Raw genomic sequence first — 27,784 nt, forward strand, 5'->3', positions numbered from 1 at the left:
TGGAAGTGTAGGAGCAAAATGGCAGACATGATGTACACCAGGAGACATGATGTGCCAGTCAATCAAAGACTTAATAATAAAGCCCAGCTTAAAAGTTTGGTTTGGGGATAAAAGCAGCTCTCGTATTTTGATTTGCTGTGCACTGTGCATTACTGAAATGAGTCAAATTCATCACAGAGAGGGATATGAAACTTGTTTTTGTTCAGATATCAATGAGAGCTGAAGTTCAGATGTAGTCAGCAAGATTCAAAAGGACAGCTGCTATAGTTAAAGAAGGACTGCTTCCAATAAATATGTATCACTTCCTCTCTCAGGCTTCATAAATGGCCAGTAAACAAGTGGCTAATGTAAAAGATTGTTTGGCAAACAGTAGTTGGGATTTACAAGCTGCCCACACAGATGCCCTTCTCAGTCATTTGGCAGCACTACAGAATGACACATTGTCCGAATACACAGATATTTTTATTGTGTAACATTATTCTTGGTATACCTTTACCTTTTGCAAGGAACACGCAGGTTCTTTTTTTCTTTATTTCATTATGTTCAACTGTTTCTCCTCATTAATCTATTCGCTTTAGTTTTTTTGGCTCATTAACAAGCTGATATTTTAGCATTCGGACATTCTTACTTTGTAGCAGTCATAGATTTCAGCAAAGATCAACAGCACATGTGAAAACAGAGCCAAATATATGTGAAAAAATAATAATAATGTCTGCACGGGTATTCCATCATTCAAAATGCATTTCCTGGTGCTGTGCAGCATGGCTACACTGTGTTTATAGGTATGACTTATTCTGGGAGCAGATGGGCTTACCAGCAGTTGGGGCTTATATTGGACTAGACCATACTCATAAATCAAAATGCTTCCCCCCATTAATTTTCCTATGTTCAATGAAAATTGCATCATGAATAATGAATGCATGGATGAAAAAAGTGTGTTTTGTAAAAACCTACAGTGTCTGGTTCCTGGTGACACTATAAAATAAGTATGGACTGGACTGTAACAATTCACCAGAAACTGCATTCGTCTACACTATGCAGACCATGTTAATCTGATTAAAAAAAACAAGAAAAAGCATCCACAGATGATAACTTCATCTGTTTCCTTGCTGGCCCTTACATATCTGGCACACAGTAGTAGCCAAGACTATGAATGCGCAAAGCTGTAGGGCATTTTTAAAGCTGAGCTGATTTGAAGCCTTGTCAGATTTAATCAGGGCTCCAGTCATCTTCTATCTTGATTATGAGGACCACCACTTAACATGGAATACCCACTCAGCATGCTCCTAATAGGATATCTGTCTCTGAAATCTGCAAAGAAATTAGGTGGTTTTCAGAAAATCCACTGACATACTGAATATGTCATTTCAGTGTCTTCAGAGTAACTTGACAAACTACCTTGACTGACTCACAGGGGGCCAAATGAAAGCAAGACTGATTCATTTATTTATAATGGACCAACATTGTTATTTATACTGAACATTAAAGCTGCAACAATCAATATTCTTATATCAACAGTGGATAAAATAATGCATGCAAAGTGATAGAGTTCACTTTTAGAGACAAACCCATGGAGAATTATCACCTGACTCTGCAGCTCCTCTCAGCTCTGTGCAACATTTTAGCGTCTTTTAGCTCATTGTATTGGTTTTACACTCTCATTAGCCTCGTTTCCAGCACCAGCAGGCAGCTGTTTTCAGCAAAAAGTGGTATACCGTCTGTACTCTACCTGCCCAGCACCAACTGGCAAACAGATAAATATAGCGACTAGCTAGTGAAGCTAGTAGAACATTTAGAACTAAAGAGCCAGATGTTTCACTCAGTAGAGGATGGAAACCAAGACAAAGCTAAAAGGAGAGTGCATATTTGACTTACATTCATCAGGTGGCCGGATACACAAGTCCAAATGAAAGCAAATGTTGTTCTGCATCTGCTGGATTTGTTACTAGGCAACCGTTTGCTAGCACGTTCGCCATATCAACTTTATCAGGTCGTGATATGTCGATTTTATGTCAACATTGTTGTTGGCCCACTCAAGTTAGCAAACTGCATTTGTCTTGCTGGTCTCCACGGTGCAGTGGATAAAACTTCTAGAGCAATGAATTTATTACCATCTTCCCTTTGTTTTGCCTTGAATGTGTCTTTATGTCTCCTGTTGTAATAATATTTGAGAAATATTTCTTCTGTTTGATCAGACATACTGTAGGAACCAATGTTTGAGTGGTAGGCCAGCAAGAGGAGAAAACATAGCCCCTGTGTGGGTTTAATTGCCATGCTGCCTGACACTGCCTCTCTTGTTTTTCCTCCATCTCTTGTAAGAAGTGCATATAATTGGCTCCACTGTTTGTGGATTCAGAGTTGCTCATCGTCTAATAGAAATCATCTCTTAGCTGTGGAGGTGTCCTCTGGGAGAAGGAAATCAGTGAGTCACCTTTGCCTGTCTCTGATTTCCTTTGTCCTCTGTCGTTGTTCATCTTGGTTTATGGAAAAGAAGACAAACAAAGAGACGCTGTTGGGATTCCCAGAGAAGGTAAAATTAGAGAGTCTGAGCGTAAGAGATAATTATCCTATAATAAGTAAAAAAAAAAAAAAAAAAAGTATATATATATATATATATATATATATATATATATATACATACTTACATACACACACACACGTTAAGTAGGTGGAAGTCAAGGAACACAGGGTCTACTGTGTGCCAACCTGTCCTTTCACTATTAAGAGATGTCAAAAAACAGATCACCAAACAATGGTTAGCTTTTATCAAACGATTCTAGTCAGGAACATTGTGAGCAGATATACTTTTTTTTTCTAAAGACAAACACTGTAATAAGAACAGCTTTGTACCACATATCTGCATTTAATTTTTGGGTGCCTAAATCTCCTGCATCAGGAGATTAGAAATGATCACCTTTTGTTCAAACACTGCATGTTATGTATCAGCACAGATGGCTTATCAAAGCTGGTATCTTGTCAAAAATTAATATCCCTGTAATTATTAAGAGCTTAAAAATTCTGCTTTTAAATTGAATATTTCGCTTAATACCCATGACATTAGTAAATTCAGCCCCTTGCAAGTGCAGTGGGCAAGATGTTACAGTTAGAGTGCTGAGCATTTTGAGCTAATATGAAAAAAAATAGAGAATAAAATTGAGTATCTTTTTTTTCTCTCTTTTACTTTGTAATAAAAGGTCTAAAGAAATCTTCGTACAAGACAACAAATATAAAAAAGGCCTGCTCAAGGTCATGTATGTTACACATACAGTTACTGCTGTATACAAATTTGAGGGATAGTGTATTTTTAGTACATGAAGCTTGACCTCCCTTATAGAGAGGTTAGTTACATTCATTATAACTAAATGATTGGTGAATGAAAACACGCAAAATCAACATACAGCAAAGAATCATTTTGGTGATATTCAGGGGAATAGGTTCATGTACTGTATTGTTTAGGTTATGTGGAGCCTTAAGAGTGTTACGTGCTGTAATAAAGTAGGCAGAAGTGTCGAAAGTATGAACTCACTCCAGGTTGGTGAGGTACATCCACAGATCAGCAACAGAAGTAGCCATGTTCTGACTGTAGTAGCTAAGCTATTGGGTTTTGTTCAGCGTTTCTCTATGGTTCAACAACACTTTGCCACCACCACTCTGTTGGTGGGGGTTTTTAATGTCCTCCACCCAAGCACCTGCTGTATAAAACGCTGGGGCACTTGTTGCTTGATTCAAAAGGAGGGTGCTTCAATCAAAATAACAACCAGCCTCCTCCTCCCACAGTGATTCAGAACTGTTGAAAGTAATACTGTCAGGTCTGGTTCAGATTCTTCTAGTAATATAATGTAATAGATCGTACAGTATAAAGTAAGTAAAGTGTCATTAATGTGCTTGCTTGATGTGTAGTAAACAAATTCTCACGTCCCTTCAAGAGTTTATCGCAATAATAGTGAAAATATGTATTAAATGTTACACTGTTAACTGTAACTGTATTCTTATACAACCAATTAATCTAAATCATGTAAATAACTGAATAATTAATAGTGATTGGCAAATAAAATGCTTGGCACTCTGAGGTAAATAATTCAATCTCCAAGTTAGCTTAATCCAATTAGAATCCTTGATTTTTGAGAGGATTTTCTTTGCCTCACTAATAGTAAAACTCACCACTCCTCTTTCCATTCCACTGGCCTTTCATTGCATTATGAAGCAGACTGTGCAACAGCTCATGGCAATTAAGCTTTCAGTTCTTAATATTTGAGACAGTATCAAGACTCTGCCCAGACCTTTTAGTCTGAGCGTCGTCAGGCCACGGCAAGAAATTCTTCAAATTTCTGTCCTGACCTTAATGTGCCATTATTGAACTAGCTTGAAGTACACCCCATCACCCTCTACGCTACCTTCATGTCTATCAGCTCTGCAATGTTTTAATGTGGTCCCTTCCTCGGTTCCTCTGTTTCCATGGATACTGACACAGTGCGCTCAACATCTCCCCGGCATTTGCCTTTCTAAAGGGCAGCGTGAACTCTAGGTTTCAACCTCGTTTTTGTATGACTGCCTACGTTCAACTGGCACTATCATAATGTCTGCATAATGTACCTTTCTGTCTTTTCAAAAGCACAGTTTTTTATTTTCGAGAGCTAATGAGGCTGGATGGTATAGGCACCCAAGTGAACCATGAAACATAACGGTTGGATGTGACCTGTTTCCAGGAAACAAGGCAGGCTCTATTTTCAGCACCTTGGACAGCACATGAGCAACAGCAACACTAGAATTAGCTTTGGATGGAAGTCGACAGGCAGTATAGCTACTGTATGTGGCAGACACACACGGTTTTCTTCCTTCCTCTGCTGTCTCCATCATGTAGAAACCAGCATTTAAAATTGCTGTTTTTACTTATATACTTACTATGATTGTTCCCTCATTGATTTGTGGTCATGCAGGTCACTGAATTCATAAATCCCTCTGCTAACGCAAACACAGCATTTAAAAATCTATAACATAGTATAGTAGATGCTATTCCTTATTCAAAGCTTATTACTCAAGGATATATACTGTAGCTCAAATATGTGTTACCTCTACAAAGGCATCTGTTTGCAACTGTAATTAGCACATAGGCAGGTGGCAGAGTGTCTTGGGAGATTCATATGCTTTGATTTCATGTGCTGCTTTGATACTTTCATCTCTACAGCATTAGCAGCTCTAAAGTGTCATAATAAGTCTTTCACCAAAGCATGATCACTTTCCTGATACCTATGGGACATTTGTAGTATTTCAGTATTTAACACTCTTCACGTAAATATAAAATTAGAAAGAATTGCCTTAGAATTGCAGCACATTTTTGGGAGATACAAGTACATTATAAAAGGCTGTAATTATTAGCACTAAAGAATCAGAAAGCGTGTCTATTCCTGTTCTTGTTAACTTCCATGCTCTATGTATGTCTCCACATTAATATGAAATATTTTCTTACAGTTGCATACCTTTTCTGCAACTAGGCTTGGCCATTAATATGCATAATTGCATATTATGTCGCTGGCACGTCAAGAAGAAGGCAACCATCTTTTTACAAGGAAATTATGATATCCTATTAATGTAAGCTTGGTTGTATTATTTTATAGGCTATTTTTTTTAAATTACAAGCCACAAACCCACCAATTACATTTAAGTATAAAAGACACTGGATAAAGGGCATTACACACACTCGCCTGAACGTACTACATGAGAATTGATCCTTTAATACATGACATTTGATAACTGTCTTCTAAGTGAATCCACATTTATGTCATGAGGTAATGTAGGATTATTGTCTCATATGAACCCCATGAACACTACAGGGGTTAGATGGATTTAGTGTGGTTTTCTCAGTGGGGATGTAAGGTGTATGGGAGATCTCACAGTATGGCGTGGACGCCCTGGGATGTGATGATACACTTCAATCTTTCCCTCTTTGTGCAGTTATCACTCAGATTACCCCAGCTTCACACTGCAAACAATCTACAGCCTGGAACTTGGAAAAAAAGAAAAAAGAAGCTTAATCTCTTCTCACTCACAAATGTCAGTGTGCAGTGACAAGATTCTTAAGGATACTTCTTTATTTCTAATCCTCTTCTAAACAATCCCATTTGGAGATGCCTTTCTGCAGAGCAAAGATGGACAAGCTAATGAAGCTGAAAAGTGCCGTTATGCTGTCGAGCCTGAATGCGATCTGCTGCCTCAGACAACGTGCGTTCTGTATCATTTAAGCAGTGTTGTGGTTTGTTCCCCTCCTCTCTGTGTAAAACAGTTGACCTTGGCTCACATGCCTCCAGGTGGGATCCCCAGCATACTAATAAGGGTTAGTGCAGAGGAATGCTATGCCATGGTTTTCTGTGTCAGCTAGCCCAGCTCTGATCTTTTCTACTATTGCCACCTCTGATGCTGCAGTTCGGACTAATGTTTTGTTTAATTCAATGCACGGGATGGTACGTAAGTGCTGTAGATGGTCTAGACAGGCAAATTCTGTTGTGCATTTGCCTGTCTAGACCATCTAGACCATTGCTACAAGAATGGTTCAAGGAAATAATGACATATCTAATGCTCTATTGTATAACAGCTGCACATTATCTACCTAAATTTTTATATTAGCCGTTTTAAAGCTAATGGATCTCTAGTAAGCTGCATTTGTGTTTAGGTAAATCTCCTTTTGAACCTGTAGTCAAGAAATATGTCTCCTTCTGTTCCTTTTTTCATGTATCAATAGGGTGTCTGCATCATGACGACAGCCTTTCTACACTTCTTCTTCCTGGCATCGTTCTGCTGGGTCCTCACAGAGGCTTGGCAGTCCTACATGGCAGTGACAGGAAAGGTTCGGACCAGGCTCATCCGCAAGCGTTTTCTGTGTCTGGGTTGGGGTAAGTCTACTAAAAATCTCTCCATTATCTCCCATCATACCTCGCAGCTGCCATTTTCTTTCAAAGTCTATGGCCAAGGTGTCTTTCCAAGTAACTGTATGTCTTTCCCGTTTGCCGTTCTCATCCTCTCTGTGGGGCAGCTAGATCTTCATCCTATCAGGCTCTTTGTTGTGATGCTTTTGTGCTCCAGTCAAGCTCTCTAAGGGATGGGTAAATGGACCGGCCTTGAGCAGTGGGGGGAGACAGACTGGTGTGGTTCTCCCTTTGCAGGTTGCAGTGACCTTACGTCTAATAAAGAGGGTGTGATCCGAGCGTTTACACTGCAGCAGAGTACATTTTATTCAAAACCCTCAGAAAGAGATTTCAGGAGAGTGAAATGTTTACAAAGCTAAAACATATTGGAGCGGGGTTTGAGTATGAGCTGTATGATCACACATACAGTATTCTGAAAAGCTTTGCTGAGTCCAGTGTTCAACCACTTATAACATTTACCTGTAATGTAATTATTATCTGTATTGCTACAGATTTTAATCAGACTGGATCTCAGATAATGAAGTTTCTACTGCCTCCCACGCTGTGTCCCCTGCACAATAAAATAATGACAATCATACATCCACATATTCCAGTGAATACACTTGTGTCAATAAACACAAGCAAAGTGTCTCTATCAAAATTTGAACGACTTCAATTTTTTTTTCATTTGATAAATGTCAGTCTGAATCCTCGACCAAAGGGTTCTTTCTTACAGACTACTAGAAATCTCTCCTTTAAAAAAGATCAATTTGATTATGAAAGAGCCCACACTCATTCTTCTTGTTACCTAGCAACAAACAAGGCTCTCTTAGTCATTGCAGTGCAACTGCTTGCTGCAAAAAAAAAAAAAAAAAATGGACAAAAGGCTGTTCTGCAATCACAGATTTCGAAAAAATGCCATAATAGACAATTTGGTGATAAGACACCGTCTTTATGTGACCACAGAAATGTGTTACATAATGTCAACATTTTTACATAGTTTGACTTGAAAATAAAATAACTCTAATCCTCACATTACTACCTGCATTCAAACAGAAGACAAAAAATGTTCAAAACTGATTTCTAAACGATGCACAGCACACCATACCTGTTGTCTCTTAATTCAGCCTATTTGAAGTGCATCGTCTCCACCAGGCTGTTGCCTGCGCAGTGATTTATGACATGCTTGTGTACACTCGGCACTCTTTACCTCTTCAACACTGCAGAGAGGTACTGGATGGCCACAGGGTCTTCGCCTCATGCCTCCAGGAAACTGATTACATCAATAGCACCTGCCTGCGCTGTTCCAAGAGGAAAAGCATTAATATTCTGAGCACACAGTAGTAAGGACCGAATCCATTACACCAATCTATAATGAGGAGCAATACAGCAAAAATCCCTTCATATAAAAGGTGTGGAGGGCAGTGGAATTTCTTACAGCACAGTGATGAAATTTCACTACGTGCTTTTCTGGACTCGATGCACTGCTGCCATTTTGTCAAAGCACAGTACAGTCTGTTCTCTTTTACTTAATGGAGTACTGAATGTTGATTGAAATATTAAAATGCATACAGTTCATCATATAGTCTCAGAGAGCTATATAGTGTCATACTGTAGCTTCTAATGCAGTGAATCTAGCTGCACTATGTAAAATGACTGGAAGGCATAGGAGCAGACTCTCTGCACTGAAGCAGGCTCATGCTCTCAGTTTCAACAAGCAAGTGGAACTGCTCGAATAACTATTGATTGTTTTCTTTTTAAGGATTACCAGCTTTAGTGGTTGCTGTTTCAATGGGATTCACCAAAACAAAGGGCTACGGGACAAACTTATAGTAAGTTGTTCTTTTTATGTCTGTACTTGTTATTCAGTACACATGCAGTGGGTTCATGGTAACACTTAAGAGTAATGATTAAGTGCTTCTGCAGTGGCTTACTTATCCTAAATAGTGCCATAAACAAAGTCCCATGAACCCAATCAAATTTCTATATAGCGCAGCAAGACCCCGATTTCTTGTGAGCTGTATCCCTGCTGGATACCAAACACATAAACACTGCTTAAAATCTCTTTAGCATTTTATTACCCTGTGAAACTTTGGAAATAGAGTTACAGCATATGGTACTTCTCCCCTGACAATTGAGGAAAATACAATTGTATGCTGGTGTGCGCCATTAACTCAGATGTTAATGCCTTGGTGGAATTTACTGTTTTTTCCTGCTTTCCCTGCAGCTGTTGGCTTTCTTTGGAGGGCGGGCTCCTGTATGCCTTTGTTGGACCTGCAGCTGCTGTTGTTCTGGTATGTTTCGATTATCAGATGTCCAGTTCTAACTTTCATATGCTGGGGATACATGGGAAATGTAAATGTATAACAAATAAACTCAGCTAAAAAGGCAAAAATCTGCAGGTGTTTTTTTCTTTATGTAATATACAGTCAGTTATCCCGTTCAAGCACAATCAGAAGAAATTCATCTTAATACAGAATACTTTGCATAGTTTTGAAAAGTAAGATGCAGTGTAGTGTCAGTGTAGTACGGTTGCAATGCGTTAAAACTCGACAAAATGTTCTTATGAAAATGCCTAACAGGGGGAACACACTTTGGTTTCAAAGTCAAACTTATGAGCGTCCCATCAGGCAGTGTGCTCAAGTAATTCCCTTTCATTTGCTATAATGTAGCTGTGAGGTTATTAAGTATTTATGCATTGGATTTGTTCAAAATCTAATATACTGAAGTATTTTAATCATCTTGTATTTACATTGTTACACAGAAAAGAAAAAAAAATCACACAAAGAATGTGATTATGCAAATCACAAAGTCTGTGTCAGAGGGACAGATGACACTGAATACTGAATCATATCTTTCATTGTCAAACTTCTGTTCTGTGGTGGGATTTTGAAATAAAAAGATTTCAGATATTTTGAAAAAGTGACTAAATGTCTTGGACACAGATACTTTACCAAGTCTTGCTGTACTGTGGTTTTCATTTGTGAAAAAACGAGTTAATCTTTGCAAAAATGGCAGAAACCTCTGCTATGAGAATGAACACCACACTGCTGTTATCACTTTACTGATACTGTTACATCATAATCAAACGTCTCAAAGTAACAAAGCTTGTTGAATAAAAACTTACCCAAATGTATTTGTATAAATACTTAATAAGCTCTTTATCTCAGCTAGAGGGATTTGAAATAGATTGTAGCCTAAATGTTTAAAGAAAATTTCCACACAGCTACTGTAAATCTCCTTCAGTTTTCTATTAGAGTAGGCGCTGCTAATAATAGTAGAAGGTGCCTTTGAGAAGACAAGTGTTCCTTGTCAAGCAGATCTTTTCTTAAGGCTGTTGTGCTGGGCTGAGTGTGCCAGGCATGCCTCATCCATTGGCTGAAATGTTACAGAGATGAGCAAACAGTAGAAGCTAGAGGTCAAAGCTCAGCGCAGACGGAAAGTCGAGAAAAAAACGCCTGCGGGATAATGACATCAGTCGTTTGCTACTTACAGACAATGTCAAGCCAGGAAACAATATCTTTAACATTGAAATAATCTTGTTGCAGTTGAAAACTTAATATTCCTGTTTCCTTCCTACTGACAGGTCAACATGGTGATTGGTATCTTGGTGTTTAATAAACTAGTGTCCAGAGATGGCATACTGGACAAGAAGCTGAAGCATCGAGCAGGGTATGACAGCACATCCTTGTTAGTACCTCTGTTTTTCTTCTAAACATTCTTATTCTTAACTTCCTGCAAAAATATACATATGATTTTACACATATGGAGATTTAGACCTCCTTTTCTTGTCATTGAAAGGAAATTAGAAGCATAAACATAAAGAGGTCAGATCTCTCTCTGGAGTGACATTGCTTCTTATTTCCTTGGCAGAATCAGTCCAAGATGAAAATCATTAAAAACGCCCACACATTGGCTGCCTCTACTGTTGCTAATATGATGGGGGGAGAATTTCAAGTCGGGGTAGTGGCTGTTAGCTGTTGTTTGTCATGCTGTTGTCTCTTATGTCCCACAGACAGATGAGTGAGCCGCATACAGGATTAACTCTCAAGTGTGCCAAATGTGGCGTTGTATCAACAACTGCTTTATCAGCAACTACAGCTAGCAATGCAATGTAAGTGCCTGTCAGTGTCTCTGAATCAATAAGACAATGCTACAGGGGGAATCTGCATGCGTGTCCACCTCTACAACTCTCAGTCCACTGCAGAGAACTGATGTCCCAATCACATCCACAATACATCACATCTACAGAATAGAAAAAAATATTCTATTGTGCATCATACACATGTGATGTTACATGCCTATTTGTGTGAAAGTAACTGGCTTACATTACTACTAGCATGCACATTAAAGCTCCGCTGCTGTACGGAGTAAAAAGGCCATGATGTTACTTGGCACTACAGACCTCATTGTTTAATCCACACCAATTTGCTTGCTGTTATTTCTTCTACACACTGCCTCCTCCCTTCTCTCAGGGCGTCCCTGTGGAGCTCCTGCGTCGTCCTACCTCTGCTGGCTTTGACCTGGATGTCTGCAGTGCTCGCCATGACAGACAAGCGCTCCATCCTCTTTCAGATCCTCTTTGCTGTCTTTGACTCACTGCAGGGTTTTGTCATTGTGATGGTGCACTGTGTCCTACGGAGAGAGGTAGAGGATGTGTTTAATCTCTCTTTTCTTTCAACCGTGAGCTTTGTTTACTTGGGAGAAACAACCTGAGCGTGTTTCATTTTCACTTAAAAACATGGCAGGAAGTAGATTGGCTTAATCACAAATTCGATTGCAGAATATTTGATTGTTTTCTTATCCATTTAGGATTTAACTAGATCTTAACCACCTTAAAAAATACTAAATGCAAAAAGTTTTTGCTACCAGGAATAGAAGTTGTTTTGGTATTGTGTCATGATTTTCTGCACATTCAGAAGTAAAATATGGTACCTTTTCAGACTTGACAGAGGATTAAAGAAAATATGAACTTTGCATGTCTTTTTGTTGTTTAAAACATGTTGTACACATTGTGCACATGATAAAAAGAAAAAAGAAAGAAAAAAAAAAACCTGATACCCCTTGTCCTTAGGTCCAAGATGCTTTCAGATGTCGGCTCAGAAACTGCCAAGACCCAATCAGTGGTGATGCAACAGGAACCTTCCCTAATGGCCATGCTCAGATAATGGTAGGTACAGTTACCCTGTTATCTGTAACCATTAGATCCTCTATAATTTAAGCAGACCCAATGTTCCCTGGTTATTTATGATACACATGCACACCCTCTTCTTCTCCATTGACCTCAATTTAACTTGTGCTCTTCATGCAGCTTTTTTTTTAATCTTTATTTTGCAGTTTAACATCGTCTCTAAAATATGAGGCATTGTTTCCCATCGGTTTATAATTTCTCACACAACGCTTTGGTAAAGCTACAATTACATGCAGTGTAGGCACTTGGCCTTCTGATAAATGGCATTAGTTCCCTTTAGCTTTCTTAGGCCCTAAGCCCAATCTTTTATTTCAGTTTGATTGAACTTAATGTCCATGTTTGCAATGCATCCCTCTCATTTCCTCTCCCAGGGTAATAGAGGACTGTTCCCTGCCTGACCTTTGAAATGGGACACCAGTCTCTTCATCTAGCGGGACGATGCCACTGGCACATCATAGAAATGATCTTCCATTAGTATTCTAATACCCCTCGGAGTGAAATAGTTTTCACAATAGCAGAATGGTGTCAGGGCCCCTTTGGTTCAATAGAGGCATTAGCAGCAAGCACAAAATGCTTCCTGGCTGCTGTAGTTGCATTTTCTTTCATATATGTTTCATTGATATGTTGTTAGGATGAAGCAGAGGGGAAAAAAATGACTGCTTTGCATTTTTCTACAGCCTAGGGAAATAATGAAAAAAACATTATCGATCCTAATCTGGCTACTCACTTTTACAGCTAAGGATACAGTTGATTTTTTTAAAAATAGAAACCGTGTAGCAGTACTGACCATTTGATTGTCTTCTACCTACAGACAGACTTTGAGAAAGACGTGGACATCGCCTGCCGATCAGGTAAAGAGCAGATGGTCTCGTATTAACAAGATCCTCCTTGCCTTGCAAAACCTAGTAAAAAATAGCTCAGGTTATATAACAACCAACAATCCCCACAGGAGTTTTTTCACAGCTACCAAAACACTGACTTTAATCTGAGAACAAAAAAAAGTATAAAGAGAGCTGTTGGAAATTCACTTTATTTGTCAGCTTTTCGGCAGTAAATGACTGCAGTAAATGTGAATAACAGCAGCTTTTTTTTTTCCATCTTCTGGCAGTTGCGCTCATAATTATGTTTTTCATGTTGACACCACCATAGAATGGGTGTGTAGGTGCTAGGTTTCAGATTTTGGGAGGATTTTCTTCCTCTAATGTTTAACTCATATGAGTGGGAAGTAATATTTCTTCCTGATTCCTGCCTCTAGCTCTTTTGTACTTTTGAGCTACAGTAATTGTTGGTAGACAAGTGTATGGTTTAATAAAAGTATCATGAAGAAATGTTCCTAAGAGATGGGACAAATTATCCTGCATGTAACAAGAGGTAGCAACTTGCACAAGCCTGGAGCTTCGTTTTCCTCCAATCCCTTCCAAACCAGTGAAGAACACCTCCTAAATGGATCTGTGGGGAATAACCAAGCTGACCATTATTCAGAGCGCTCAGAAACACAGCTTGTTAAGAGACGAAAGGGGCTGTCTGGCTCTTCCGACCCATGTTGCTCATGCTGTGCAGTCTTGTATAGCTAAAGTGGACATACCCAATACAAAAAGGCAGAGCAGACAGTCATTTATAAATCATGACCAGAATCAGAATGAAGTAGAGCTGCAGTCAGCGAGAAATGCACTTCACAGATTACTCTCTGGGCTCACAGAGTTTGAGTTTGTTTTTTACGAACAGGAATTATTGTCAGGAGCAGCTTAATATTCTGCATTGTCACACCATACAGCATAAACTTTTCATAAACTTTCCTCTGTGCCCACAATAGGCATTAAATTAGGCTGAAACAAAAAGGTGATTATTAGATCTCATTTGTTGTCTTTGTAATCTCCTTGCAGGCTTTTTATGAGCACACATAATTCTTACCAATTCATGTGGCAAAGATTAAAATGCACAGTGTGGGGGATAGGATGTTCTTATAACCAGAAGGTATTTCTGAGTATCTTGCAGCTTTTGCTTGGTTGAATATTTGGTGCATTACAAGGTCATCACCAATCAAAAAGTTAGGATTACAGATGCTACATATGTCGGAGAGTTTCAGGGAGAAAATTAAACCAAACCACCTTATTTACTGCTACATTCTCCTGAGATAGATGTGTCTGCTGATGCGTCCCTTTGCATTTAGGTGCAATGTCATACTCTGTGTATATTCACAGTTATTTGCCCTGCCAGCTTTGCAGCACAAAACCCTTTGAGAATTGGTTGATATTGATTTGAATTATTTTGTTCCTTTGGTCATATGCTAGATAATCTCAGACAAACTAACACTTCTTTCATTATTGAGAATTTTCAGCTAATCCTCATATCCATCTGCCCTGCAGCACTCCACAAAGACATGGGCTCCTGTCGCGCCGCCACCATAACAGGCACCCTTTCCCGCATTTCCCTCAACGATGAGGAGGATGAGAAGGTCCCTGAGGGCCTCAACTACTCCACGTTGCCTGGCAACATCATCTCCAAAGTGATTATCCAGCAGCCTTCAGCTCTGCACATGCCTATGGGAGTGGGTGATCTGAAAGAGCAGTGCATCGCTGACAGCACCGCTGACATGCGCCGCACTGTTTACCTGTGCACCGACGATGCCATGCGCCAGAGCGACCAAGACATGGGGGGCCATGACATGGAGGGCCACTCGTTGCAGGGCCAGGTGATGGAGACAGACTACATAGTCATGCCTCGTGCCTCTGCTGCAGCGGTGTCGGGGTCGGGTAATGTGCCCACCCTCCTGAAAGAGGACACCAAGATGAACATCACTATGGATACGCTGTCACATGAGAGGCTGATGCATTACAAGATGAGTCCTGACTTCAATATCAGCCCGTCGGGCTTGGACCACATGAATGTGAACCTGGAACAGCAGTATCCGAGTGCTCCAGAGCAGATGCAAAACCTGCCCTTTGAACCTCGCACGGCTGTTAAGAACTTCCTCGCTGAGATGGAGGAATCTGCGGGTCTTTCAAGGAGTGAGACAGGGTCAACAATATCTATGAGCTCCTTAGAGGTACATATGCTCATGTGGCGGAAGCACAGAGGATACAGAGCTGCAGCACATACTTTACCACACATTTTAAAAACACATTGTATGCCTATGTTATGTACATATATTTGTAAACTGCTGATTTCATAACTAAATACCGTCATGTTTTATTTTCACAGAGAAGAAAGTCACGATATTCTGATCTGGACTTTGAGGTATGTAAAAATACATGTTTCTTTCCATAGTACATGCATCTAGCTTTTTTTATGCAGAGAAAAGACACTTTTTGAAGTTGTGTTTGTCATTTGATTTATTAGTACTTGTTGTGCCTCTTAAGCTTATTGGAGTTACACAGCCTTGACCCAACAAGATTTATTAACATGCTGTGTAGTTAAGGTAAAAGCAAGGCTGTCAACTGACAAACAGGGCAACAGTTTTCATCTACATTTTGTCCTCCTCCATCTCCTACATCCATTAACTATACGTTGATTTCCAAAATGTATGCTTTTAAAGTCATTTGCACATTTCACATCTGATTTTACCACTGGTTTCAACAATGATTATATTGGCTTGCAAACACTTATTCAAACCCCCTTTGGCAGGTTGCAGCATTTCCTTTGCATTGTTAAATCAGGTTTTTACTGCATATATATAGTACACACATTCAAAGTAAAGGAAACGTAAAATGAATGCTTCTGGCAGCTATTTTGGCGTGGGGTGCGTTTTGTTTTAGCTTAGATGCACACCACCCCTTTAAAATGGAAGACTTGTGCCAAGGTTTGATTATAAGCATTTCCCTTATGCCAACAAAACTCTAAATGAGGCAATTTGTCATTGAAGAATTATCTTAAATTCAGATACTCCAGACATTGCAAATTAAAATAGTTCAGGCTTTCAGTGTCCTTTCGCCTTGTCCTTAATTATCTTGGTGTTTCCTTTATTTTGGCAGTTACTTGTATATATGCAGAGACGAGTAGATTTGTTTCAAACCTGGCCTTTAAGTAAACTACCATGACACTAACAAATTGATCAGAGTTGGAGTGGGTGGAGAGGAAGATGCATTTCCATTATTGGCTGTCAATACCAAAGAAAAAACCCTTGCCATTGCAGAAAGTCATGCACACCAGGAAAAGACACATGGAGCTGTTCCAGGAACTGAATCAGAAATTTCAAACCCTGGACCGATTTCGAGACATACCAAATATGGGCAGCATGGTGAGTAACAGGAAACCAGGGGGGTGGCTGTCAGCCAATTAAAGCAATCAACATCCAAATATCCTATTTAGATATCCGGTGCAGGACACATAATGTGTGATTGTGCAAATGAGAGGTTATGTAGCTAAAGTATTCATGTGGAAGTAAACCTTCCTATACATAGTGGGCCTGCTGGCAGTTGGCAGGGGGTGAGTGAGGGGGCTGCCCCTTAAAAACACAGAGGCATTTTCTCCACAAGGCCAGTCTCAGGGAAGAAAGACCTTTGGTAATCTTGTTGCAATAGAGTGCATCCATTCCAATGCAAGGCCATGAATGCACTTTTATTTACATGCACATTTATCTACTTAGCACCCCCATCATTTTTCCATTAATGCATGGCAGATTATTTAATCTATCAACATCTATACAAATACTACCTTAAGTTTGCTCTTCTCTTACTTCAACTGTGTGCGGGGGATCTTTTCTTATGAAATATTTTATCACATTGGAGATAGAAGTCAGGTGAATTATGAGAATTCTCTGTGACCTTGCTGCAAAGCAAAAGTCCCACCATCTGTCTCCACACCTGGCTGGAGCCGTAGACAATGGGGATGTCAAGCTTTATCCATCTCTGTCTCAGACAGGGAGCTATGTTTTCTGTGTGGAATGCAACAAACAGAAACTGGGCTGGTGACCAAACGCAGCTAGACTATTAGACAATGTCAACTACACAGCAGCGTTTTTGGTTGCATCTAATTCTTTTTCACTCACATTTCAATCACCCCTACAGCACAATGTAATTTGAGGCCTGTTGCTTAGTTACCAGTGCAAGTTCTTTTGTAAAGAAAGCGATAACTACAGTACATTCTCACTCCCCCTTTTCCTTTTTTTCCCCAAATGAATCAACTGCAGAGCTGGTTGCAGACATTAGTATCCATTTTATATTCCCTGACTGGGAGCAGCTTCTCTCTGTTATTTGCAACAGTGTCTTTGGGACTGTCAATGAGAGCACATTCAGATGAATGGCTCACACATGAAGCCCATATAGTGCACCAGAACTTGGGGAAAACACAATTCTGCTATGACTCCATGATAATAGTGTGAGCATGTTCACATTTAATACACTACCATTATCTTTTGTTATTTGATGCTTTTCACAGCATTAATCCATTATTTTCAATTAGCAGTGGGTAGGAAATCATAGAATGCTTTTTTGAATGCACTTCACTGGAAAAGTTTTGTTTTTTTGACAAAGCTGTAGAGGATGTCATGCAACTAATATCACACCCCACTGGCCATGTTCACAGGACAAGGCAATGCCAAACAAGAACCCATGGGAGAGCTACAATCCAGCCTGTGAGTACCAGAATTACGCCACTATGAATGTACTAGAATCTGACACCAAGGACTCACTGGAGATGACGCCTGCAGAGTGGGAAAAGTGTGTCAACTTACCCTTAGACGTCCAGGAGGGAGACTTCCAAACAGAGGTCTAGAGGTGAAGAACAAGAAAATGCAAACTAGGGAAGGAGGAGAAAGGGATGTATTTTGCACTGAATAAAGCAACAGACTTTTCTAACAGCCTTGGCATACATATCTGGATAATACGAGTGTGGCAGGGACATTATGTGCCAATACAATATAAGGACTGAGGAGAGAGAAAAAAGAAAACGAGGGGAAAAAAACATCAGTGTTACTTTTTGTATTCTCACTAGTGTACTTAGTGTGGGGCAGCCTGGTGTACAATATTTACCATCATGTGTTTCAAATTATCTGTTGAGGAATTGGCTAAAAAAGGTAATCTCTCTAGATGAAACCTCACAAAGCAAATGACATGCCATGTCGTCCCAGCTTCATTGGGTCTAGTTTTGATTTCATAAAACTGGACCCAGGAGCACAATGTATATATTTATGCAGGTTTTTAAAAAGTTTATAACAGTCTGTTTGGCCATTACTACACTTTTTACTTTATAATATAAAACATGGGAGGCAAAGAGGATTTTTTCTGTCATATTAAAATGAATGTTTGTCAAGCTACATTCTTCATTGCTTTAAATGCAATAAAGATAATACTCACTTTTATATAAATAATATATTTCACAACTTTAATACTGCAGAATCTGCTTGAAGGATCCCAGCAAGCTCTCTCATCTGCAGCTCTGTATAAAATATTTAAAAACAAAATGTTGTATGGTGTAAATAAACTTTTGTCTACATATGTTTTACTTGTGCCAATTTATTTTAATGAGAAAAAAAAATGCCAACCTGATCAAAAGTTATAGCGAAAAATGTTAACATTTGAAAAGGAATGTAAATAAAAGAGGAAATATGTTCGTACTGCTTCAGAGGTTGTGTCAAGTTTATGTGGTTTGTTGGTTGTGGAGTTCATTACTCACCTCGCTTAATTAAGAGGGCTTTTGAATGTATGAAATCAAATCATGGGAACGTGACTCAGTGTGAAAATAGAGCTATCCCTGTTTGAGTATTCATGGTGAAATTAAGAAAATTGGACTTCTAAGTTAATAACCTTATCTATAATTCAACCTTTTCTCCACCTCACTTTAGCATAGACTAGATTATCCAAAAAGAGTCACTCAAGTGCCCTCCGGTGTCTCACATACTGTCCCCTCTGATGACTTTTAGCTCAGGTGAGTCATTCTCTCTATGATTTAAACCCTACCTTTCACTGTAGTTGAAGGTTAGAATGGTAAAGTTTCCTCTTGACTCACCTCATAAATCCACCCTCGTATCTTATTTATGAATTTGTATAGGAAACATTCAAACTCTTAATAGGTTTTTGTGCCTCCAGAAGGTTCACCTGATAAGATCAGTTAAGATTTTCCTGGGCAGACAGGGGCCAGACAGAGCCCGGATGGGAGGAGGATGTGAGGGCTTAGGGAAAATCTTGTTTGTTCTGTCTGGTGGTCTGCAGTATGGCTGGCACTCTGGCAATGAGAACATCAGTATGTGTCCCCCCCTCTGGGGAAGCAGTGGTCCACCCAGCGGGAGAAAAGGAAGAGATGGAGAGAACACAGGAGGAGGAGGAGAAGGAGGAGGAGGAGGTGTGATTTGGATCTGCACCATCACTGAAGAATGACGACAAGAGGAAAAAGGCGGACAATAAACAGAGGCTTACATGAATGAGGCCTTTCAGTCGTGCTCTGACATCATCACAACATAAATTAAGTTAATTATATATAGAGCTCAGTCTAGACATTAATATCTAAATTTACAGTGCATTTCAATTACCAGACATAATTAGGCTAATTATATACAGCACTGGTGCCTGTTAGATGCTCTGTGGGAGTTTTTTCCCCCTTAATGTGCCAACCTCCAACACAATGAAGTGCCTTTAGAAACACTGTCAGTCATACAAAGCCTGAAAGAATGTAAAAGATAAGCAAAGTGAACATTTTTGAAATAAAATGATACATTATGGGGGAGTGATAGTGCATACTTGTATACAGGGGTATGAAGGGTTTTGAGATAGCAAAAAAATATATTTTTGATCAACAATTTTTCAAAATAAAGCTAAATGCCTCGCTTAAGTGGACCTCGGTTTTGAGAGATCATGACATCTTTAGCAAATAGAGTGCATTCATTAGGGGACACTTCAACTGCTACAATATTTGTTTTAACCATCAGAATTTGGAAACTATTTCTACTGCAATGAATGCTCAATAAATCCTTGGCTGACAACCTTTTTCCTCCACAGAGTGAACGTCATCTGTAGAGATGTAAACAGACAAAACAGACAAATCTCAGTGCCTCCAGAGATAATTTGCGTGTGCATCTGACCTAATGGTATTCAAATGAGAAGTTCTAAATGTGTATGGGATCAAAGTTCTTCGCCAGCTCTGCTGGGTGAATTATGTCACTGTCAGATGAGTGTGCAATGTAGTGACTCACCAGCTACTGAGAATGACAAACTTTACCTTACAAACACTTAAATGTGCCGTTTGTGACATTTAACACATCTTTAACTTAATTTCCTTTCCTTTTGTTCTAATTAATTCCTCAAAGAGGGTGTTTTAAAGTACTTGTGAACTAAATTCTACAGACCTCATGCTGTTTTGTTCATGGTTTTCCCCATGAGCAATATGGTAATTTCCTCCAACAATACTGCACAATACATTGGAGGGGAATTTCAATGAGGGCTACAATATTCTGTCTGTGCCAACACATCCTGCAAGTCTTTAAATTACAGCCATGTTAAAATGCATAAATAAAAACAAATTTAAGCACAACCCACAACCCAAAATCCAAACACCACTACCTCTGTTAAGAAAAGGCGTTTTATAGCCTGCGATTGTAAAATGTGAAGGTGCTCATTTAATTTTATATTCCCAAGAATATGTGGCTGAGAATATTTAATATGAAATCATCTTTATTAAAACATAGTCTTCCTCAAATATTATCGAGCCACGTCTTCCAATAAAACACTCCAACGTTGTGTGTGTGTGCATCAAATCTTGTACCATGGCCATATAAATGGGATTAAGATGGGGTTATGAACTGGACTTTACATTTCACATCCCTCATTTAATCCCTGCACTTGTCACTTTCATATATTTCATCAAACTGGACTGTACATTGTGCATTGCTTCAACCTCCACCGTTACATTATTTATGCTCATGTCACATTTTTGCTCTTATCACATTTCATACACTTCATTTCTTTGTCCATAGCAGTCCATATTTCCTTTGTGGAGTCAATATTTCATTTCAAGTTTCATATCCCATTTCAGAACTATTACTATTCCATTCTGTAAATGGATTTTAAAATTTCAATTTAATTTTAATATTACTTTGTTTATTTCATCATCATCATCATCATCATCATCATCATCATCATCATCGTCATCATCATCATCATCATAGTAGCCTATGTTTGAATGAGAATGGGTTGGTCTTTTCAGCCCTAACACTAACCCTAACCCATCAGGCCTTCCTCCGAGTAGTAACGCCCTAGATTGTCAGCAGTATTGTAATCTCTGACAGTGACTTATTTTGGTCACTATTACCACTAAAAAAAAAAAAAGAACAAACAAACAAAAAGCTTCATTTATAAATTAGGCCTTCAAAGTGCTCTCTGAAACTAGGCCCGAGATGGCTTGTGTCCATGAAATTAGAAAATTAAAACTTTTTTGTAGAGCTAAACCAAATACATGGTTGGAAAGGTCTCTATCTGGACAGTAACATATGTCAGTATGAAGATTCTACATGGCTCCTGCTTTGTAATACTGACCTTTAAACCTTGACCTCAGTGCATGTTTGAAGGCTTATAATTCAGCAACAAAAAGGGGCTGCAGACATGGGACCAACTGTTATAAAGAGCTCTTGACCTCAGTTTGTGGCGGTACTGATCCTCCAGGCCACAGCTGATCGGAAAGTAGCCTGAGAATCAGCTCCCAGCCACATAAAAAAATAAAGAAAAACTAATAATAGTCACTTGGAGAAACCACCTCACAAGGTTCTTGTACATAGGGAAACGTCCCCTTAACAAATGCCTCTTCAACAATAATAATGAAAAGATGCCTCTTCAATATATATAATAAATAAAATATAAAGCCTGCAAGTGTTAGGCTCTTGTGAGGCAAGTTTAACCACTTGCACAAGTAGCGCTAAGATCAACACAACGTTTATAATAAAACACTGCCTCCTAGGTGTTTTACACATGTCCTTCATACAGTCACTTTCACATAATTTCACAAAAATCCCCCAAAAATCTTCATCACAAGTGTCATTGTCCATAAAAATGCGCATGACAGCTTCTCTCTCCTGAGCTTCCACCTCAGCACAGGTCAGGTGACACTCTTAAGTCACATACATTGACCACTCGCAGATCTTGTCCTGTGTCCTCGAGCACAATTCTGTAATTCACAGGGCCTACCTGCTCCACAATACGGTACAGACCAATCCACCGTGGTGCAAGCTTGGCTGTATAATATTTTTGGAAGCTTTGGGCAGGGGGTGGGCTTTCATCCAGACCCTGTCTCTCTCTTGGTAGGTAACGTGCCTTTGGTGTTTTTTGTAGTTATGAGCCTGTTTTCTTTTTGCCCGTTCCAGGTTTGACTCTACAAGAGCTTGGACATTTTTCAGGGCACAGGGCACCTGTGAAGAGGGTTCAAGGGCTCTGGTGAAAGGTCCTTTTAAAGACCCTCCAAGCAGCAGCTCAGCTGGGGTAAAGCCAGTGGCAAAACGCAGCTGGCTGGTATGAACCAATCCCAACTCTTATACTTCTCCGCAACATAAGAAGAGTGTGAGAGTGGTTAATATGCTCAGACATATTAGTTTGGGGATGGTAGGCCATTGTGAGGTTATGGACAACTCCCCAGCTATCACACAGCTCTTTGAAAACCTCAGAGGTGAACTGAGGTCCCCAGTCTGACAAAATATACTTTTGGACACCCCAACGTGTAAAGATGTCCTTCCGCAGACACTTGCTGATCGTGGAAGCAGTAGTGTTCCGTAAAGGAAACAACTCAACCCACCGACTATAGTAGTCTACCACAGCAAGTAACTGGGTTTTTCCGCAGGGAGCTACGAGGCAGAGGACCCATAAGGTCCAAACCTAGCATTTCCCATGGCTCCGTCACCTGGGTCTGTTGGAGCAAGCCAGCCAGTTTCCTAGATTTGGGTTTGTATTTCTGACACACAGTACAGGATTTTTCATACTCCGCAACATCTGTCCATATCTTTGGCCAGTATGCAACTTCTCAAATCCTTTACTGGGTTTTATAACGCCCAAAATGACCACTCAAAGGATTATCGTGGTACACATGTAGGACAAGTGAATGAAATGACTGCGGTACATACACCTGGTATGTGTCACCCCGGTCAAGATGTCTGGTTTTCCTGTAGACCTTATCCTCCAAGACGATGAAACCAGAGTCTACTCCACTGGTTGATTTTTTCACCCTGGAGCAGTGCCTTACATACCTTCTGGAGCTCTGGATCACTCAACTGGGTTATCCAGATATCCTCATCTGTCAGAAGAAGAGAAACAAACTTCTCATCCCATGTCAGGGGACGGGGGGTGTGCAACACCAGGGAGGCCAGAACAGTGGCCTGCGACAGAGCATCTGGGGCATTGTTTAATTTACCCTTACGATCCTCAATGGTAAAAGAAAATTCCTGCAGATGCAGTGCCCAGCATATAAGCCTGGAGCTGGCTTCAATGGTGTTGAAGACCCACAATGAAGAGTGGTCCGTGACAGCCACGGAAGGTTTCCCTTCCAGATAGTGTCTCCACTTCTCCAGACTCCACATCACAACCAGACACTCGTGCTCTGTGGTGGAGTAGTTTTGTGCTGCCCTGGTCAGAGAGTGCACCCATGGAGCCTTTTTTCCTGGAGTCGGTGGTCTGGTTCAGCTCTGATTTTTGTTGCCTATTGTATTTTGAGCTACCTGGGGAGGCATGAAACTGAGGGCAGGAACCTGGTGCATGGTCACCATGGCAAAGCCAGCAAAACACAGTTTCCATTCCTTTTACAGCCTTCTTTTCTGTTGTATCAGTTGTTTTGTAGGGTTCATTAAGAGTCCTCCTGTACCTTTTTTGGTTCTCATAATCTCCCTCTATTTGACTCACAATGCGGATCATCTTGTCTATGGAGATAATCTGACCACGGAGCTGACATGCCAGAAAGGGATTCATGGCCTTCAATATCCTTTTCAAAATCTCATCTTCTGTGGCCGAAGAGTTTGATAAGGCTTGAAATGAGAAGGCAAAGTATCGAAGTGACTCATTTCTTCCTTGCACCCTGTATGTGCTTGAGATGAAAATACAAATGTGATGGAGGACAGCAAGTCTTGGTGGCCTGTTGTCAGGGACTCTTGGAACTCAGATTGCGTTTGCATTCCACTGAATGGCATCTATGCACTTCGAAGCAAGATCCCTAACCTCTGCTAGCAAATGGTTACTTGTTTTCTGTACCACATCTGCTATCTGGGTAGTACACACTTTCATAGCCTTAAAAGGTATGCCCTTGGCAATGTCTGACAGCCATTCACGCTGCCAGTCCACCCAAGTTTAATGGAGTCTATAGCATTAGCAAAAATGGTTAAATCAGAACCGGACCGTTCCTGGTTTGGAGAAGCTACCGAAAACGGGGATGAAGGCGGGAGTGATTAGTCTTCCAAAACCAAAAGACAGTGAGAGTCGACAGGGTCTAGGTTTTCCAAAGACATGATGGAAGGTCACTTGTGATGGTCTAAGAATGTACGCTCAATAAATACACTTAGTAGACGTCAGAAGATGGGACATAACATACAATCTCTTTATTTTAAAGATTATGCTTGCGTGACGTATCCCTTCGTGGTTGCCATTTACATGGCGGTACTGATCCTCCAGACCACAGCTGATCGGAAAGTCGCCTGAGAACAAGCTCCCAGCCACATAAAAAAAAATAAAGAAAAACAAATAATAGTCACTTGGAGAAACCACCTCACAAGGTTCTTGTACATAGGGAAACATCCCCTTAACAAATGCCTCTTCAACAATTATAATGAAAAGATGCTTCTTCAATAACTGTAATGAAAAAATGCCTCTTTGATAATTGTAATGAAAAAAATGCCTCTTCAATATGTATAATAAATAAACAAAATATAAAGCCTGCAAGTGTTAGGCTATTGTGAGGCAAGCTCAACTTGCACAAATAGCACTAAGATAAACCCAACATAGGTCACTTGGTCGAAAGGTTTATGTTTGAGTATTCCCTCAAAGGTACCCTCAAATGAGAAAGGCAAACGACCAGAAAGAAGACTCAAAAAGGGCCTGAACAGACCAGAGTTTCTGTCTGACAATCTCTACAAATGAGGTCTGCAGCCCGTTGAGGAAAGAACAGAGTGACCTGGGTGTGCAGTTCCTCTCCTCTCTTATAACCCCAGATAAAGGGCGTCGTCACACCCTGATTGGCCAAGAGGGGAATGAACCCAGCTGCCCTCAATTACTATTTGGGAGCCAGTCCCCACACCCTGCACAACAGCTGATCTGAATAACCCTCCAATCAACCCAGAGGGATTTCAACATGCAACTATCTGAATTCAGAACAAGGAGACACGAATTTGGAATAGGGAAATGATAGCAAGTCCCACAAATGGGTAACTGCTACAAGCTATCACAGTATAGTCAATAACTGGGGGTGCTATCAAATATGGGTAAAATATGGTTAAAATTCATTTTTTACCCATTTAAAAATTATTTAAAATCTGATTATGCAAATGTGTTTACCATCCCCTTAAACCAGCCGTCAGAGGTCTCTACTGAGTATGCCCCATGGATGCATCGGGCCAACAGAGCATGCGCAGTATGTTTTCATCCAAGTATTTCTTACATTAGCAAGTGGCTTTTTGGCTTCATGTGCCACTGAGGAACGTTTATAGGAATGAACGGGGCCCTGCCTCCAATGCTGTATCCAGTTCTCTTTATGCATACATGCTGCTCACACTTTGCTGCATACTGCTGCCACACCGCTCACATTCTTGCTTGCTGCTATGGCGCTGCTGCTGCTGCTGCTGTTCAGTGTTTCAATGGACCCACCTCCACCCATGGATGTATAAGAGCTGGATAGGGTGCCGCTGCTCAGCCTTGCAGCCAATTTTTCCCAGTGGCTACTTGTGGTATTGCAGCGAAAAATACCCCTGCGGTCCAGAAAGCATTTTCCCCATAGACCACCATTTTAAAAGAGATGTCTGTAAAACTGTTGACAGGACACCTCAAACTGCAAACAAGGTCAATTATGACTCTTTTGGTCCATGGAGGTTTTACATTTGTAAAACTTTCCTGAAGTTGAGAAAAACAATGTAAAAATCTGGGAAGTCATTGCAATATAAAGTCTATGGGCCAAGTGGGAACTTGTGGGTGGGGCCAGTGGAGGAAACACAACTGCACATATTCAGTGGGCTGATCAACACGGAAGCAAACCCAGAAGCGAGAAACTTTTTTTAGCAAATGCGCCAGCTGAGCAATTCTTATAGGACTGAATGGGCACCATTTTTATTCAGGTATCCAGCTCTGAGTCTGTCTTCCCCTAGAGGGGAAAGTATTGTCGTTAGCCACTTCCTGTGTGAGATCAATGTTTCCTTGTGAGGAGCGACGAGGGACACCTTAGATGCCAAGCACTAATGCTGTACATACATATTTAAATAATAACCTACTCCACGTGAGTTGGCTGACCGGCTGACTTTTAATAGTAATCATTTCACATTTTAATGCCATTTAATGGTACAGAATATTTAGACTTCTATGCACAAATTCAAGATCTGACACACAAGACCCTGTGTCTTTAAAAAACTTCATTATTTGGTTGTTGCTGTTAAATGGAGCTGGGACATGGTGACAAGCCTGCTGGACAAGTCTTCATTTAAGAGAGAGTGGGAGATCCCACAGGCCCATAAGAGCAGAGAGGTTAACCTGCTCAGGGACTGCAAACACTGAATTAACATAATCACATTGATCCTGCATCACTTTCCTCCCTGGAGACATGACTGAGGGGTAAGGCAAACTGTTTGTCTATCAGGGCCTGTCAGAAGAGTTAAAACCTAGAGGACAGGCTTGAGGCCACCCAAAAATCACAGAAACCATGAAGTGGAGGACATAATGAAAGAGGAAGTGGTTTATGTTATGTTTTTTGGAGACAAAACTTCATCCCAAGTCACCTTTTTAACACATGCTGTATGTAAAGCTAACTTGGCATTATGTTTACTCACACATTATGAATTTATATTACGTAGTATTAGAAATCAAAACATTTTGATATCTGCAAAGAGTATACTCAAAGTTAGAGACAAACTGCAGAAAGTTATAACTTGTGTTTCAGAAAATTATTAAATCTATACTCTAAAATGATAGTTTCCAAGATAGTTGCATGGGAAATGAAGAAAAAGTTCTGAAACCCTCAACAAAAATAAAACTTAGGAAGACTACACAACAGGTACTTACTATGCGCTGTATAATGCATTATGGTCTTTCATGTGGTGCATTAAGATAGATGATGGTTACAGAGGCCCCTGACAATAGCTGACTGTTCTGTGATTCCTCTTGGTAACCACCATAGCCTATGAAAGTTGCTCAGTGGCACATGAAGCCAAAAAAGCCACTTCCCGCTGTAAAGAAATTATCCACCTGGATGAAAACATACTGCAGACGCTCAATAGGCCCCATGCTCCCTTTATGCATCCATGCATAAAGGGAGTAGGTTAATTAAGGAGTAGGTCTACCTATCTACATGACACGCCCACTTGGTTAGGTTTAGGCATGAGGAGGGGGATAGTTAGCATTAGGGTCAGGGGGGTGTGTCGTGGTTACAGTGACAACATTGTGAGTGGGGGTGAGGGGGTGGTCGTGTAGTAAAGACAGTGTGTTGTGTAGGTCTGCAAGATGGCAGATAGACCCTTCTCATTTTGAAGCCTCGAGTTTGCATTTTGACCATCCCCATCTTGGATTTTTTAAGCCAGAAGTGACCATATTTGGATCAG

At 40.2% G+C, this 27,784-nt stretch overlaps 1 protein-coding gene across 1 annotated transcript in view; it reads left to right on the forward strand.

Moving 5' to 3' along the window:
- Window positions 1–18,634, forward strand: part of adgrb3 (adhesion G protein-coupled receptor B3) — a 123,910-nt gene extending 105,276 nt beyond the window's left edge. The window contains exons 20-31 of the mRNA XM_042433483.1: window positions 6,737–6,887; window positions 8,662–8,731; window positions 9,127–9,193; window positions 10,486–10,571; window positions 10,915–11,013; window positions 11,375–11,546; window positions 11,974–12,069; window positions 12,902–12,941; window positions 14,457–15,136; window positions 15,292–15,327; window positions 16,223–16,327; window positions 17,614–18,634. Coding sequence (XP_042289417.1) covers window positions 6,737–6,887; window positions 8,662–8,731; window positions 9,127–9,193; window positions 10,486–10,571; window positions 10,915–11,013; window positions 11,375–11,546; window positions 11,974–12,069; window positions 12,902–12,941; window positions 14,457–15,136; window positions 15,292–15,327; window positions 16,223–16,327; window positions 17,614–17,802 — 1,791 coding nt within the window. The 3' untranslated portion in view covers window positions 17,803–18,634. The remainder of the gene's footprint in view (window positions 1–6,736; window positions 6,888–8,661; window positions 8,732–9,126; window positions 9,194–10,485; window positions 10,572–10,914; window positions 11,014–11,374; window positions 11,547–11,973; window positions 12,070–12,901; window positions 12,942–14,456; window positions 15,137–15,291; window positions 15,328–16,222; window positions 16,328–17,613) is intronic.
- Window positions 18,635–27,784: the final 9,150 nt, after the last annotated feature.

This window comes from Thunnus maccoyii, chromosome 14 (genome assembly GCF_910596095.1).
Source record: "Thunnus maccoyii chromosome 14, fThuMac1.1, whole genome shotgun sequence".
Taxonomy (NCBI): Eukaryota; Metazoa; Chordata; class Actinopteri; order Scombriformes; family Scombridae; genus Thunnus; species Thunnus maccoyii.